The sequence below is a fragment of the Trachinotus anak genome, unplaced genomic scaffold, assembly GCF_046630095.1.
Source record: "Trachinotus anak isolate AG129_WGS33_773 ecotype Australia unplaced genomic scaffold, CSIRO_AGI_Tana_v1 ptg000018l, whole genome shotgun sequence".
Lineage (NCBI taxonomy): Eukaryota > Metazoa > Chordata > Actinopteri > Carangiformes > Carangidae > Trachinotus > Trachinotus anak.
This window is the reverse complement of record NW_027273869.1, coordinates 19133614-19150276: the sequence shown is the minus strand read 5'-3', so window position 1 is coordinate 19150276 and position 16663 is coordinate 19133614. Positions and strand designations below refer to the sequence as shown.

Sequence of the window (16663 nt, the reverse complement as noted above, 5' to 3'; positions counted from 1 at the left end):
GTGAAAATGACAATAAAAGCAGAACCAGAACATGAAGTTGTACAAACTTGTCTCAGGTTTAGACAAATGTAGAATAAGCAGATATAATCAAAAAAAGAGAAATAATTATGTTCACTCAAACCAAACCACATAATCCAGAAGAAACACACTGTGAAGCCTCTACAAAACAGTTGTCATATGAAATTTAAAAAAGCTTTATTGATAACAAAAAGGGGTCTAATCTGTCTAATCTGTGCCCACTGTGTGTGCTGACATGTGTCGGCTGTATCATAATAATAAATGGGATGATGCAGCTCCATCCTCGGTGGATGGAAGAGTCCAGAACATTTTAATATGCATAGACTTTGACTTTATGGATGTCGCATTCCTGACATTCTCTTCTCTTGCTGTAGTAATAAAATGTGTTGTCTCGACGCTGGAGCTTCTTCACGTAGCCGGTGTCTGGCCATTTGTCAATCTGAGACAGAAACACAGACAGAGAGACATGATCAATTTGTGATCACTATACATGACTTAGTTTATACTAACTGCATCAAGACATCATCAATCATGGTGCTTCTGCATTTTGTTACAGCTCTTAATCTTGACACTTTAAGGGAAAAGCACGCAGCGTCATGTTCCTGACACTGTGAAGACGTGACAGTCGATAGAGAAAGACACAGAGCTGCTTCGATGACAGAAATAATATCAAAGTTAAATTCAGTGTATATTCACTGTGTGGTAAACTGATATCCCCCATACACACTCAGTTCTTTCTCAGTTTCCTTCTCTTTTTAATATATAATATTTAATATTTATCGATTAACCAACAGTCTCAAACCTAAAGATATTCAGTTTATTATCATAGAGGTTGAAGAATATCAGTAAACATTTACATTTAAAAAGCTGGACGCCAGAGAAAATGTTAAATTTTCACTAAAAAATTACGTCAATGATTCATCAGTTGTCAAAATGGCTTAAAAATAATTAACACTTGTAAACTTGTGATATAAACACAATACATCTGAAAAGATTTTATCTCAGTACAACTTAAAATCAACTTACTCAAATAGTTTATTTTAGAACAAATGTTTCTGTGTCCTGAATAAAACTCACCCTGCCATTACCACACAGGACACAACTCAAACAGTTCAGAGAACAATATTTACCAAAGCCCCTTGTTTGACTTGTATGTACTCCAGCTCATCTCTGTAGCCTGCCTGTTGGAATCTGAACAGGTTTTCCACCTCTGCAGTCCATTCTCTGGCTCTGCTCATGGACTTTGGCTTGGGGTTCTTATCAGTAGTGCAGGACATGGTGCTGATGACGGGCAAGATGTCACAGAAATGCTTCTCCTAATGTCACTAGACTGGTCTCTGGTGGCTGATAAGGCATGACAAAAAATACATACTTTAGGTTTTCAAACTTACAATAACAGACTTATCAGTTACTTTAATTTTTAACCTGGTAGGATAAATATTACTGATACTACTGATGCCAGAACATCTTGAAAAGAAATCCTGGTTGCAGTTATAGAAAATGACATTTAACAAAATTAAACACTGTTTGATGTGTTAAATGTGTACCGAGTTGAAATACGGATAATAAAACACTGTAAAACACCGAAAAAAACAAATCTTATGCGTTTTTGTACTTTTATTTATGCAGTGATACTTTAAAATGCAAAATTACTGAATCGAGTTTCGTTTGTGTGGTGCTTCACAGACGAAAACTAACCTCTGCTTTGTTTTTACGTCAATTTAGAGGAACTCGCAGTCACATTTAATCACATTGCCTTAATTTCTGAAGATAGCAGCAACAGAGAGTTTACTTACATACGTTTTTGGGGGTGTTTTTTTGTATTTAGTCGCTTCAGACGGCAGCTGGTTAGCGGTGACTGTTAGCAGTTACAGCCTGTAGCTTCTTCGGTTGCCTGGTTACCGTGAACTTTCTTCTTCTACGTTGGAGGATAATCTTCCAGCAGATGGAGCCAAAGGATGTGCCCTCGAAGCGGGGTTTTCTGAGGCAGAAGTGACGCCATTATCATGCTGGCGCTTTAAAATAGAAGCATTTAAAGCTCCACCGTCTTTATACTCGGGCTGAATGTGGAAGGTCTACAGAGAGGGACCTGGATAAAGCTAAGAGCACCGGGGCAATAGATGGCGGCATTACGCGCTGAATGAAGCCGAACCGCAGCGGAAAAAAACGAAGAAGAAGAAGCTCAATTCGGTGGGCGGGACAAAACAAACTCCCGGTGATGGTAGAAAACAATGCCCTCATCGTTAAAAACATCAAATGATTCACTTCAGAGGACATCACCGAAAGGTTCGGGTTAAGGATGAGCTCGTTTGCAGGTCGAATGAAGGAGTATCCCACACTCTCTCTGGACCGGTTCGACAAGGAGAACCTCCATTCCCGGGCATACTTCCTCTCCCACTGTCACAAAGGTGAGCCCGGCAGCTAGCTAGCATCCTCGGCGGGAGCCAAGGCTGTGGCGGAAACCCACGATATCCAGATTTTTATTTTGTCAGTGTCTACAATTCACAGAGCCTCGTGACAGCAGTTTACTCCAGTCTCACTCCAGTGTGTTCACTGTCCGCAGATCACATGAAGGGACTGAAAGGACCTCTGCTGAAGAGGAAGCTGCGGTTCAGGTGGAGACAGTTTGTGTCTGATTCTACTGACCCTGTGTTTCACCTTGTTGACAAAGCCTTGACATCTCATTTTACTGGAATACATGACAGCCCACTGATAACAGTACAGAAAAATGACGAAGGAAAGTTGGTTATGATGAAAGAAAATGCTAATATGTCAAAAATTGTCAATAATTTCGGCTGAAAAGCTCAAAATCATGTGATGAATAAGTCAACGTCTAGACATAAACTACAAAATTATGTTAAAAAGTAAAACTTATCGTAATAAGTTGACAAATGTTTACAGATGAGAATTTTGGTAAAAGATTTTGACATATAGAGACAAAATTATGGTAAAAAAAAGTCAGATGATTAGCCTAAAAGTCACCATTAAAGTCTAAATTATGACTCAGAATTCTGTAGTGTATATTTTGACTTTTGAGTTCATAATTTTAAGTCAAAATGTTTGACTTCGTCTGAGTATGTGTCAAAAGTTTGACTTTCTGTCTCATAGTTTTGACATTTTATCTCATCATTTTGATTTAAATGTTAACTGTTAACTGTGACTTCCTTTTATCCTTTACTGTGTGAAAAGGGCTTCTATAGAAGAGGACATTCGTGGCATTAAAAGTTTGTCCTGAAAATTAAAGTACACGGAGCTTTATGGTTATAACAGCAGAAAACATTCTCATCACAAGGATCCACTTACTTGTTTTTTTCTGAAGCTTTCAGCCACATCTTGTGGCCTTCCACATGAGATGGAGAAAAAGGTATAAAAAAAGAAAAAGTAATAGACTTTGATGATGCCTATTCCCAGGTTTGCTTCATCAATTTTACAACTCATACGTCCATAAAAACTTAACTAAATCTATAAGTATCTATAGTGTCTATAATATGAGGAATGCACTTGAGAAACATTAATAAACAGATAAATTTATCCAGCCAGTACAAACAGCAGTGTCAGTGACTTCATACTGAACGTGTGCGTCCTGTGTTCTCTCTCGGTTGCAGTCGTACAGTCAGGCTGTATTGCTCCTTTGTGACCAAAGAGCTCCTGCTGAGTAATCCAAAGTACTCTTTCTGGGAGGAATACATTGTAAGTGTCCTCTGTTACTGTCAAGTTCCTGTGTGGCTCAGAGTCATGTTTGTCCTGTGAACAAAACCCATCCTGTTGTATGGTTCCTGGTATTTGAATAGACAGTCAAATTAGACTTGATGTTTCCTCTACAATGGATTTCAGTCAGTAACTGTACTGATTAATGATGTGTTCAGGTTCCACTGGAGCTGGAGAGCCCAACTCAGATTTCCCTCGTGGACGAAGCATCAGGAGAGGTGAAATCATTTCCTCATTTTACCCAGTTTTACCCTCAGAGGGACGACAGAGCAGCCAACAGGTCAACATGTCTGTGCTGCCAGTTTTGTTTCCTTCCTTTCTGCAAAGCGAGAGCCTCCAGTCAGACATGTACATCTACATGTTACCGTGCGTTTATTGTTTAACCAGCTTGTCCGTTGTTTGTGTGACAGAAAGAAGACGTTGTGGTGACGTTGCTTCCTGCAGGTCACTGTCCCGGCTCTGTGATGTGAGTTAAAGCATCAAACACTCTACGTCTTTGTATTCTGCCACATTTTGGAAAAAAAAAGACACACAGGTTTTAAGTGATGTGAAATCTCATGTAAGGGCCAAAGCCTGAAATGGCCTGTGTGTTTTTGTGTGTGTGTGTGTGTGTGTGTGTGTGTGTGTGTGTGTGTGTGTGTGTGTGTGTGTGTGTGTGTGTGTGTGTGTGTGTGTGTGTACAGGTTCCTGTTTGAGGGTTCTCAGGGGAACGTGTTGTACACAGGAGACTTCAGGTTTGCTGCTGGCGACGTGTCCAGAATGGAGCATCTCCACTCCGGCAGTAGGTCGGTCGCTGAACAGCGTCCTCACTGTTTCCTCACAACTCTGAACAGGAGCATTGTTTAGTTGAAGTTAACATAAATATGTGTGTGTGTGTGTGTGTGTGTATGGGGAGTCTGAAGAAGTGTGAAGAGGTAATACAAAAACTAAAAACATATTAAAATGATCTTAATATCATTTTACATTAAGTTTTTTTATGACAGCAGGAAGTCAGACACAGTTACAACAGTTTTCAAAATAAAACAGACTCATGTATCTCTGGGGTCAGAGGTCAGTGGGTCAGAGGAGTTTGTAGTTTTAATGTATATTTAACAACTACAGTTGGATGTTGTTGAGGTGTTAAAATATATTGAAACCTTTATTTGACCTTTACAACAAAAATCTGTCAATATGATTATATCAGCAATAAATGTCCACATATCTCACATTTGGAAAACTCATAGATAATAAAGGCTGTTTGATGTTTCACAGGGTAAAAGATATTCAGAGTGTGTATCTGGACTCCACTTTCTATGACCCTCGCTTCCATCAAATACCCACTCGGGTGAGTTTTTTTTTATTCTGTGTGATTTTGGGAATATCAAGACTTTTTAAATGTGTTTCCCAGACAGGGACAGTTGTGATTTTAATGTGTGTCTGTTGTTGGGACCATTTTGATTTGCAACATGTGTACACACTGTTCTAACGGTGATGTGTGTGTGTGTGTGTGTGTGTGTGTGTAGGAGGTGTGTCTGAACGGTATCTCGGAGCTCATTGGAAAATGGATCAGCCAGAGCTCGTATCACGTCGTGTGGCTCAACTGTAAAGCTGCATATGGATACGAATACCTGTTCACCAACCTGGGGGAGGAGTTCAACACACAGGTGACGTATGAGCCTCATTTCAACCAAACACACGCTGTGCAGTTTGATCATTCAAGTCAATGATCCGGACGCCATTTTAACCATCAGGAAGTTCCAGGATCTGGTCTGTAACAGACAGGAAGAGCTGAAGTGGAGGTGAAGATCATCTTAACTCAGATCTGAACACAGACATGAAACATATTGATGTTTACACTTCCTGAGGAAATCATTATCTCCATCCATCATGAATAAACCTCCATAAATCTGCTTAGAAACCACAGAAAAAGACCATTCAGAACTTGCCTGAGAATCATCACATTTTTAGTTTTTCTTCAGTATCACATTAGTCCAGTGACAGTCGTCTGTACATCCATGAGTTCACTGCAAACAGGAAGTGCTAATAGCTAATTCGGCTGCTTTTCAAGATGCCAAAACGTAAACAGAAATGGGCTCAAAAGAGAAAAGCCGCACTGACCTGTAGCTGACACAGAGTCTTGGTCTTGTGTCGTCACATTGGTTCTCAAATCAGCCTCCGGCCTTCTCCAGTCAGATTTCACACTGAGCAGATTTAAAGAAAAAAGGTAGAGGGCAAAAACTCAGAGATGAACATCAGGACGTCTCTGCAGACAGGATTACAATCTCCGACCAGTGCCTCCACCTCCCCTGGAGACATGAATCCAGACCGAATGATCCGAACGACATCCTGCTGTGTCATTCCTCCCACAGATCCATGTCAACCATCTGGACATGTTCAAGAAGATGCCAGAAATCCTGAGCTACATGACGACAGACCGCAGGACACAGATTCACGCCTGTCGACACCCAAAGGTCCCCCCCCCACACACACACACACACACACACTTGCACTATTCCTTTAAAAAGTTAATTAACCACAAAGAAAACTGTTTTCCGATCAACGATGTGTATGTTTGTAGGCTGAGGAGTTTTTCCAAGGCAACCGGCTGCCATGTGGTTGCACGGCGGCTGACGGGACGCCGCTCCGCATCATCAGCATCAAACCGTCCACCATGTGGTTCGGAGAGAGAAGCAAGAAAACCAGTGTGGTGATAAAGTAAGAGCAGCTTCACTCCTCGTGGTCAGTGTGAGAACATGAGACAGACTCATCACAGATCAGACTGACAGGTAAATGTGTCTGTGTTGTTTCATCAGAACAGGAGCCAGTTCCTTCAGAGCCTGTTTCAGCTTCCACTCCTCCTACTCTGAGGTACTCTCCTGTTTTCATCTGAGTCCATTTAACCAGAATTATGTGGCTGTGGGTAGAAAATATATTATTTTGTTGAATCAGGTTTTTATCGGGATGTGAATCCTTAAGTGTTTCCTCTTCAGAGCTGCTCACAAAGACACTGACAGACTATTTATTTCAATGTGAAGTCTCCTGTATATAAACTATATTAATACAGCACATTTCATTCCAGGTGGAAACACAATGTGCTGCACAAAGAGGGAGCAACCACTAAAATGATGTGGAGAGAGTAAAGATAAAACATTAGACACAACCGAAAACAAACATATAAATGATGCATATGCATTAAAAACCAATAGGAGGTTTTGATTAAACGGCTTGTTACTGAGCCGACGTCAGAGTAAAGTTGTTCTGTTCTCAAACACAACATAAGGTGAATTAACCTGCAGCAGCCGACAGACTGTGAGAAGGTCTCAGTGTCTCAGGGGTCACACTCAGAGTCAAGTTCTATCAGAAAACAACATAACAAGCAGATTTATTAGTCACTCGTGAAGCGACACTCATAATGTTCCTCTCAACTTTCAGCTTAAAGACTTCCTGTCGTATCTTCAGCCAGTCAACATCTATCCCAGTGTGATCCCGATCGGTCGGACACTGACTGAGGTCACACAGATGTGAGTGGAGTTTTATTTCATTTCATCTTAGTGTTGATTTTCTAATGTAGTGTCAAAATATGATAAAGTAATTGTAGATCTACCACATGATTTATAAATCAATAAAATACAGAATAATTTGGTGGTATGTTACATTTCTGTGTTTGACCAGGTTGAAGCTGATGTGCAGGAACCAGTCTGATCAGGCAGCAGTCGTTTACAAACCTCTGGGAGTCCTCAAACGCAGCAGGGTGGAGCGACCTACATACGGTGACACCAACACACACACACACACAACCATGACAGGTGTTCTCCACAACAGCATGTGTAGCTGCCGCCGCTGCTGCAGCCGTGATGCTTGTTTACAGGTCACCATATGGTAGATGAAATAAAAAGGGTACAGCACCTCACACATCAGGGACAGATTAAGAGCTGAGTGTAACGACGACACGCTGATGAGTCAGTTCTCCAAACGTCCTGCACATGATCTATATCACAGTTTTATTCTGTTCCCTCAGCATCAAACCTGGTGGTTTAAAAGCAAAAAATGTAAAATTTGTAAATGAGCAAACCACAAACACTTGTCATTGTATTTATTCTAAATATTTAACTGGAGTTGAAACATTTCAATTGATTGATCAGCAGAAAATGCATTTGCAGCTACTCTAATAATTAATGTCACATTTTTTCTTCTCAAACATCTTTTCTCTGTTTTATATGATACTAATTATAGCATTTTTTCTTACATTTTCTAATGAGTTATTCAAATAGAGAAAATATTTGGCGGATTATTCGATGATGAAAAATAAGTCATTTGCAGCTTTATAATTAAATGTCTTATGTTTTTTCTTTGTTCAGATTCAGGGAGCGACGACGACCTGTTTGACGATCTGAACCTGGCACCAGTGAGGAAGAAGATGGGGCTGAACCACGAAGTAAAAGAAGGTGCATGAATACTTAAAGCCACAATAATCAATATTTTTAAAATATAATAATTATAACATAATAATTAGTAGGGATGAAATCACAAATGATTATCACAAAAAGATCTGTAGCTCCTCACATTACGTTCTTTATTCTGAACTGACTGTCAGATCTTAAAGGTCCATATAGTATAAAGGTCTAGTTCCTGAAGGTTCCAGAAAAGGTTTGACACGGGGGCGGGATTTTATTTTAGCATAAAGTCTTTTTATCTGCTCGGCATCGATTGTTTACTAAAGTGTCATTTTCTTAATTGGTTGGTTTTAGAGAAGAGTCCTCGGAGAACAGCGCCCCCTGTGTCTGTGGAGGAGTCTTTACCTCTGACGATCACCGACACAGAGTCTGTTTCACACAACTACGTCGACTGCACCGAGTCCAACGGTGAAGAGGAAGACGAGGAGGAGGAGGAGGAGCGGGAGGGAAAGAAGGAAGCAAAACAGACGGAGGAGGAGGTGAGGAAAGAAGGAGAGAGGAGTAAAGGGGAGGAAGCTAACGCTCCAAAATGGGAGGACTTCTTCACCGCGGAAATGCTGTCTGACAGCCAGAACAGCCAATCACAGTCCTGCTGCTCCAACACCACCACCTCCCCCTCCAGGATGACGGGCTCCCAGACGCCCGACCTGTTCAGTGAAGAAGAAGAAGCCGCTGACAACAACGAGGACTTCAGCCTGACGCTGTCTGCCTCTCTGTCCAACCACTCCTCCCAGAACATGGACCCGTGTTTACCCGACACCCTGATCCTCCGACCAGAGCAGGGGGGGCGGGAACAAGGAGACGCGAGGCCCAGCACCGCGTCGCAGAGGGAGAGCGACGGCCTGATCCTCCCGTCAGAGCCGGCGGAGCTGCCGGAGTCTCAGGTGTCCTCAGACTTTGATATCCCCTGCACGCCGGAGTCAAAGCCGCCGCGACCTGATGAACTGTCACACCTGTACAGGAAGCTGGCCTCTGGAGAGGAAGTGGTCATCAGAAAAGGAAGTCAGGGTTTTGCATGATTGAGATGAAGTTTTAGGTACGGTGGCCCTGACAGCTCAATGCACTGCAACTTCAATTGCAACTATATAGATTATACATGCATTAAGAATTACAATCATATAATACATGTGTTATATGATTATTATAATACATCACTGTGCACTTGTTGTTCAGTGTTTTTAACTTGCTAAGTCAAGCAGTGAACAACAAGTGCGTTTGTGTATTAATAAAACTGCTAAATGTTAAGAATGAATGCAGATGAGAACAAACTGTGACCAAGCATCGACACTATGAGGGTTTATGATTAATGGGTCTGTTAATTAAACAGGACGAGGCCAGAAGCTGCAGCTGCACAGGTCTGGACAGAGGATGACGGAGCTGCTGCTTCGTTTTTTGCCTCAAACATTTTGTGCCTGCAGTTTCCTCGCTGATCCGTGGTGCTGAGACCATTCCTCCTCAGTCTAACCTCCAAACAACACAGACCTCAGCACATAAAACATCACACACACAGTTCATTCCAACACACTTTACGTTGACTTGTGCTCTGTATACATTAATGCACCTGTGCTGCACATCACAGCTGACGTTTCCTTCTTGTTGACAGTTTGTGGTTTTTTTTTCTCCACTTAACGTTTTCCTCTCATTGTGAACTGATGTCGAGTCGATGAGCTTTTGTCCACATTAAATATTTATTTTCAACTGAAGAGCAGATGTTTCAGTTATTGAAAGTTTAGATCGATAACTGGTTTGAAGCTCCTCCCCTGGAGAAATGAATCCAGTCTGAACTGTTGGTGTCAACATTCCCACAACTTTCTCCACGTCTTGTTCTCAGGTTTAACTCAAAACTTGAATGAATTTTAACATAAAACCTAAATCTTCTCTCACTGACTCTGACTCTTTGTCTCATTCTTCTGAGTCGTTGTCGTTTAAAAACCTGTTGCTCAAGTTTAAGTTTGTTGGTTTCACCCGTTTCTCAACAAAAACTCAATTTCTCTAAACATAAAGTTACAAATGATTCTCACAAACTGTTGAAACAAGCACATCTCTGCTCTCTGACTCCTCTGGCCAATGTTTCCATTTAACCTTATTTATTTAAAGACACTGAGAACAAGAGAGAAGCATCTACAGAAACAGTTACAGCGAGACCATTAATGACACAGCACAAATAAACAGGGAGCAAATAATTCACGGGCTTTACACTGCACTGAGTAATTTATTAGTCTTTTCCTTTATCGTCTTGTTCTTGGTGGAAATCTCCAATTTTTTTGCTGCTTATCCAGGTTGCATTAATTTAATTGGTATTATAATAAGGAATTTTTGTTACATACTGCTGGAAATATCATTTGATAAAATTTCCTTTTTTTTTAAAAGACCTATCACTGTAATAAGCCAATGATAGGAACTTAAATGTTGGCGCTGGTCGGACCACATCACATACGAGTTTTCTACCGAGACAGATGGTGAATCAACAGTTGATCTCTGAGCTTCACCTGCTTCAGTTCAGTCTGAATGTTTGATTATTATCGTTAAAATAAAAAGTGCTCAGAGAAGACATGTGGCCTCCAGGTTGTTATGGGTTAGGGTTAGGGTTTTCAAGTGGGCCGTTAGTTTGAAAAGGTTGGGAACCACTGCTGCAGGGGTTTGCTGTTGCTGCTGCAGCTTGTATGAAAGAAACAGTTTAATTCAATTAGAGTCGGTCAATGAGTCACGCTGTCGGTCTCTGTCACTTCCAGCCCTGGTGCAGACTCGTACTGCAGTGATCACTGTGCAGCAGCTGCACAGCTTCACCTGAGCAGTGAACTCTGCTCAGTGTCACGTTCGCCGCCGTTCAAAGGCTCTGAGGAGAAGATGAAGCGCTGACGTCATCTCACAGCAGGAGCCGCTCACTGTTTGTCCCCTGGAGGACCGAACCTAGAGTCAGCAGGTTCCCTCCAAAACAAGCCAAACCACAGGTGAGGTCGGGCAAATAAAATGCCACCTGTTTATCTCACCCTACAAAGCACTTTGTTTATTCATTTCATTTATAATTAATACCAAACTGTACAGGCCTTTAGATTTAGCAGCTTGATTTGAGGAAATTATGAGAAAAGTTTTGAGGAAATTACCAGGAAAACATGGGTCCCATATAATTATAAGACAAGATATCAACAAAACCTGGCTTGGTCTTTTCATGACATTTGTTCACAATAAGAAAACTATAGAATATCATCAATCATACTTCCTGGTCACCTTCTGGACTACAGATCCCATCTGCCCTGGGAACACCTCAGATCCCCCAGGAGGAGCTGGAAAATGCTGCTCAATCATAGACTGTTTATAAAAATGGACGTTGACTCTGTGTCTGAAAAGTGCTGCAGATGCTGAAGAAGCTGCTTCTATCTACTGACCATCAGGAGGCGACTCCACTGGTTGTAAAAAGAAGTCAGATTGTATTGATGTCTATCAGAAAATGTCTCTAATTCTCACTTTATTTATTACCTCAGTAATAGTTCATGGTCTCAGTCTCTAGTTTCAATACAACATGATGCTCAGTTTTTAAATTATGCTCCATTTAGAGGAAAATAGACCATAAAGGTGAGGATGCATTCGGGCGGGGCTACTGTGTGATTGACAGACTGACCTGACAATCAGGATAGAGCATAGAGCAGGTCAGATCCACCCCTCACTCCTCCTCAGCTCCGCCTCCTTGACCAAATATGGTTTCTTCTGGTTTCAAAAAACCAAGATGGCGACGGCCAAACTCAAAACAACAGTTCACAAACCAGCGGGTGACGTCACCCTGCCCCGCCTGCTGCCACCACGACCCCACCCTGGACAAGCTGAGGAAAACGGACGGATGGATGATGCTCCATCATGTTTAGCAGGTTCCTTATCTGGTATCTACCTTTTCCTCGTGCATCTAAAATGTCTGAAAATAATGTAAAATGTTTCTGCTTGAAAAATGGCTAAAACAGTTGATCGATTATTAAGTTAGCGGTTATTTTTCTGTCGATGTCAATATTCCCCAGCTGACAGAGATTCACTATAAGCAGCCGCACAACAAGCAGCCGGCAAATGAAAGGAAAAGCTCCCAGCGGAGTCCCTCAGTGGTCGGATTGAAAACCTGCAGCCTCCCGGCGCCTCGTGCCTCTGAACAGCAAAGCGTCTCTGATCTCAGAGTCCAGGTTGACATCTGCTTCCATAAAAACACAACAGTCTGTAACCAGTTTGTCAACAGGCTCCACAGTCACTGCGCTCCTCACAGAGGACGCTGGGGGAGAATCTGCTCTGCTGGGACTCCTGATGATGCCACTGAGGATCTGAAGGACGCCCGGAGGATGGTTTCTTCTTCTCCTGCTGCTGCTGCGTCGTTCTCCTGCAGCTCCCTTCGGTTCACAGAGAGACATGAAACACAACTAATACAATTCACTTCTGGGAAACAGACTGTTTAATATCTTAGAACTGATATACATTAAAATAATCACTGGGTTGGGTCCATTTATTAAGGAAATACTATGCAGTTAATGACAAATAATGCAATGATCTGATGCTTAAATTATTTTGTTTAATATGCATTTGAGAAAAACACTATAATCTACAGTATGACTCACCCTTATGTAGCAGCTGTGGAGCTTTTATTTTGAAACGAGTGTGTGGGAATGCGTCTTAAAGGACCATATCACTGTTTTTCTCTCGTTTTAACCTATTTTACTACAACTTTCCATACGTTATCTTTGCTACACACTCTTTTGTCATAACTTTTTAGATTTTTGAATTTGTTTGTCAGACTTTCAGACTGTCAGCTCAGGTCAGTGAAGCACAAAAACTAAACTGCAGATACTCGCTGATTAATCACTGATTTTTACCTGATGAAAAATTTTAATATTAGACTTTTTTTTAAATTTCACTAATGACCTTTTTTAAAATAACATATTGATTTCTCATAACCTTATAACTTTAGGGAACAATGAATAAAACTACTGAAAGAAAACTTAAAACTTATACATGTTTTATTTTTACCGCATCATAATCTCTAAATGATTTTGTGATACTTTCACAAAAAACTATATAATTTGTTGCTAATTATAGGAAAAAAATATGAATTTCCTTTAAATAAAAAGAATAAATATTGATTCTTTTTTCAGTTACATCTAAATCTGTCCAAAGGGAACAACATCAGTCTACTGGCACCTCCAAAGCCTCATTAATTAACATGTAGTTTTGGTTCTTTAAAATATTTTGATGTTAATATGAATGAGTTTTACTTGTGACAGATTTTCTACACTGTGCTACCAGATGTTTAGATTCTTATCCATGATAAAAAAACCACCGGGGACAGAAGACCTGTGGCAAAAACACTGGTCTGGTCCTTTAACTGCTGACATGACATCACAGCTCTCATTAATGAAAAGGCAGAGAGACGCTGGAGGAGGTCGCCACACACACACACACACACACACGCACACACAGATGCATGCACAGACCTGGCTCTTCATTAAAATTACAGTCCGTTCCCCCACAGCGGCTTCCTGAGGGACGACGAGTCTCTGCCAGTCTCTGTGGAGGAGAAGACTTTCATTAGCACACACACTCACACACATCATGAGATAAAGTAAATACACTTGTAGCACTTATGAAATATAATATACACATAAAGTATTGATACATGCACACACACACACACATGTTAGGGTCACAAGATAAACAAATGCAAACACACAATCTGTGTGTGCAGTGATCAGTGTTGTCGTTCTCCCAGGCTCTCATGACCCCGGAGATTCAACAGGAAACTGAGGCTGTGTGTGTGTGTGTGTGTGTGTGTCTGTGTGTGTGTGTGTTGGAGGCGGGGGGTATTGGGAACTGGATATGTATTAGTATTCTCTCATGCACACACATAGAGCTGACTTAACCTGGTATTGTGGTGACTAAAGAAACAGAACAACAACCCAGACTCCTCTTAAATAAACTGATGACAGTTTCTCTGTGTCGTGGTGGAGCTTCACACTGAGACCAGAAACAGGGTGAAACTGTTCACTAACTGTGAACAAGCAAGTCTTGCCACAGCTCAGAACTGCTATTGTTAGAACAAGACCGAAAGTTGACAGCCATACTGTCTGCACCAAACGGCCGAGCTTTGAGCTACATGATGTTAAGCTGGTTCGTATGTTTGTCCACAGTAATTTGATTAAACTTGGAAACTCATCTTTTTCTCTCTGGTTCTGCCTCTAATCCAGTTCAAACCACCTCCAGAATGTGTAAATCTTAAAGCTCCATCCAGTCTAAAGGCAGATGTCCATGTGTTTGTGATTATAAAGCAGGTCTAGGTTCTATATTAATACTGTGAAAGTATCAAAGCCTCAGTCCACAGAGAAATGCACACAGCCTGTATTCAGACACTGAGCCTTAAAACCAGCCGTCAGGACTTCTGGAACTTTGTGATGTCACAACAAAACAGTCACTGCCGTCAGTCACGCCCCAAGCCCCGCCCACCTGGACCCACCATCCAACCTTGCAGGATTTAGTTTCTCTGAGTGTTTCCCTGAAATCTGCTATATTTTTATTTTAACACTCAGAAAACAGTCAGCCAATCAGAAGAGAGGCTCAGAACAATGGTAGTGGCTAATGGGGTTCCAAATCAGTAAAAATAAATAAATAAATAAATAAAAAGAGAGCGAAGAAGGAGAAATTAAGCTGTTTTCATGTTGTTCATGACTTGGAAGTTTGCAAAGCTTTAAGTAGATGTTGTCTTGCTTTAGCATGTTAGCGTGCTAAAATTTGCCAATGCAGCTGAGGCTAAATAGCATTTCAATAGTTTAGAAAGTAGGCAGCCACTGGATAAATAAAACTTTTGACCTGATGATGGCGCTTAATGAAAAGTCAGGGATCTCCAGAGTCACGAGGATTCATCCTCAGGGAACCATGAATAACTGACAGACCGACACGTCGCCTCTTTAACATTAGCTCGGCTAAAAAGCCACTATCGTTTTCATTGTTTTAACAACAAATTCAAATAACAGACAAAAAACCTGAGCTACTGTTATAACTGTTACTGCTGTACAATACTGTTGGAGATGCTGGGAAACTGTATCAATGTGTAAATAATACAATACAATAATATAAATGTAATAAATGTTTGTTACCTCTTAGTGATCCTATCTGTACCTGAGGAATGTTGCTCAGGTCTGTAGGTAAACCTACATACACACCTCCGTAGTTTCTGATGTCACACACACACACACACATACACAGACATTAATTATTTTTTACATAGACAGATATGACATATGTGCTCTGAAAATAAAAAATGAGTGACTCACTTCCGTTTGTCGTCTTCAGTCAAAGACTCATTTGATCTGTTAACAAACACACACACACATGCACACACACGCACGCACACACACACACACACACACACACACACACACACACATTAAAACCCACTCTGTGTGCTGAAGTCAGAAGATCTGAGTTAACATATAACATCAGAGAAAGGTCAAACAACACTGACATGTTTTAACATCAAAATGTGTTTGAAAATGTCTTTTGTGAGTGTGTGTGTTCGGTAAAAGGTGTTAATTGTACTTACACCTTTAATGAAGACTCAACACGACCTGAGGTCACAAACACACAGGTGAAAACGATCAGTCGTGAGTTAAAGCATTAAATTCATTTTCCCTTGATTTGATTCACAGTGTTAAAATAATCTCTGAAATTTTCACACATCTGTTTTTTATGATCATTATATTATATCTGCCTCTAACAGCTGAAACACCACAGAGTCATTTGACCCAAAGCAACAAGAAGTGTAAAAAAGTATCTGTCAAAAATTCCTTAAGAACAAATAGCAGCTTATAAACAGCTTATATAGATTTACATTACAGATTTCAAACAGACCATTATTCAGATAATAATAATAATGTGAAATCTGAAGTATGAATTTGTTGTAAATAAACTACTGATTTTGCTGCTCTTAGTGAGGTTAACTAAGGGTTGTGGGATGTACAAAGGACTGATGTCAGGTTCTTCAACAAAAAAATATAAAAGCGATATAAATGTTATTTGATTTATTTATATACATTTATATAATACATATAAATAATACATTATGATTAAATAGGTTATCATGTTTTTCATAATAAGATTAGCGTACCAAAATAAAAGCCACATAAATTGTTGCATTTTAAAGCACTAATACAATCGCCTATGATTTCCTTCAGAGTCCTGATATTTTTTGATCAATTTTGTTTGACAAATGTTATGTAAAAATATAAAACATGAAAATGGAAAGCTCCACCCAGTCTAAAGGTAGATGTCCATGTGTGTGTGATTATAAAGCAGGTCTAGGTTCTATATTAATACTGTGAAAGTATCAAAGCCTCAGTCCACAGAGAAATGCACACAGCCTGTATTCAGAAACTGAGCCTTAAAACCAGCCGTCAGGACTTCTGGAACTTTGTGATGTCACAACGAAGCAGTCACTGCCCTAAGCCACACCCCAAGCCCCGCCCACCTGGACCCACCATCCA

The 16663-nt window shown here is 40.6% G+C and overlaps 3 protein-coding genes across 7 annotated transcripts in view; 1 reads left to right on the top strand and 2 right to left on the bottom strand.

Moving 5' to 3' along the window:
• Window positions 1-169: 169 nt before the first annotated feature.
• On the bottom strand, window positions 170-2044 carry meig1 (meiosis/spermiogenesis associated 1). Of its 2 annotated transcripts, none has more exons than XM_071501672.1 (3): window positions 1815-2044; window positions 1149-1362; window positions 170-457 (listed from the first exon to the last, which is right to left on the bottom strand). In XM_071501672.1, exons 2-3 carry the CDS (start codon window positions 1293-1295, stop codon window positions 329-331), a joined length of 276 nt encoding a protein of 91 aa, XP_071357773.1. In that variant the 5' UTR covers window positions 1296-1362; window positions 1815-2044; the 3' UTR covers window positions 170-328. The 2 variants fall into 2 exon arrangements, with proteins under 2 accessions (XP_071357773.1, XP_071357774.1); XM_071501673.1 differs by having other exon boundaries at window positions 1819-2044.
• Window positions 2045-2139: 95 nt separating this feature from the next.
• dclre1c (DNA cross-link repair 1C, PSO2 homolog (S. cerevisiae)) lies at window positions 2140-10046 on the top strand. Of its 3 annotated transcripts, XM_071501646.1 has the most exons (16): window positions 2174-2426; window positions 2582-2633; window positions 3624-3708; window positions 3885-3944; window positions 4137-4192; window positions 4410-4511; window positions 4978-5050; window positions 5229-5369; window positions 6075-6176; window positions 6284-6420; window positions 6519-6573; window positions 7138-7226; window positions 7378-7475; window positions 8064-8150; window positions 8454-9195; window positions 9487-10046. In XM_071501646.1, the coding sequence occupies exons 1-15, from the start codon at window positions 2318-2320 to the stop codon at window positions 9176-9178; spliced, it is 1971 nt and encodes a 656-aa protein (XP_071357747.1). In that variant the 5' UTR covers window positions 2174-2317; the 3' UTR covers window positions 9179-9195; window positions 9487-10046. The 3 variants fall into 3 exon arrangements, with proteins under 3 accessions (XP_071357748.1, XP_071357747.1, XP_071357746.1); XM_071501645.1 differs by having other exon boundaries at window positions 8454-10046; XM_071501647.1 differs by lacking the exon at window positions 2582-2633 and having other exon boundaries at window positions 2140-2426; window positions 8454-10046.
• Window positions 10047-10418: 372 nt separating this feature from the next.
• The window catches only part of cpm (carboxypeptidase M), a 32063-nt gene continuing 25818 nt past the window's right edge, over window positions 10419-16663 (bottom strand). For both annotated transcript variants that reach the window (XM_071501663.1, XM_071501664.1), the window contains 5 exons: window positions 15724-15748; window positions 15455-15490; window positions 15278-15354; window positions 13622-13694; window positions 10419-12523 (listed from right to left, as the gene is read on the bottom strand). The gene's annotated coding sequence lies outside the window, so the exon portion shown is untranslated. The remainder of the gene's footprint in view (window positions 12524-13621; window positions 13695-15277; window positions 15355-15454; window positions 15491-15723; window positions 15749-16663) is intronic.

Coding starts and splice junctions, on each gene's coding strand:
- meig1 (XM_071501672.1), bottom strand. CDS start 1,295: ATGTCCTGCACTACTGATAAGAACCCCAAGCCAAAGTCCATGAGCAGA. Junction 458..1,148: donor AAGTCAAACAAGGGGCTTTG/GTAAATATTGTT, acceptor TTTCTGTCTCAG/ATTGACAAATGGCCAGACAC.
- dclre1c (XM_071501646.1), top strand. CDS start 2,318: ATGAGCTCGTTTGCAGGTCGAATGAAGGAGTATCCCACACTCTCTCTG. Junction 2,427..2,581: donor CCTCTCCCACTGTCACAAAG/GTGAGCCCGGCA, acceptor CACTGTCCGCAG/ATCACATGAAGGGACTGAAA. Junction 6,421..6,518: donor AAAACCAGTGTGGTGATAAA/GTAAGAGCAGCT, acceptor TTGTTTCATCAG/AACAGGAGCCAGTTCCTTCA.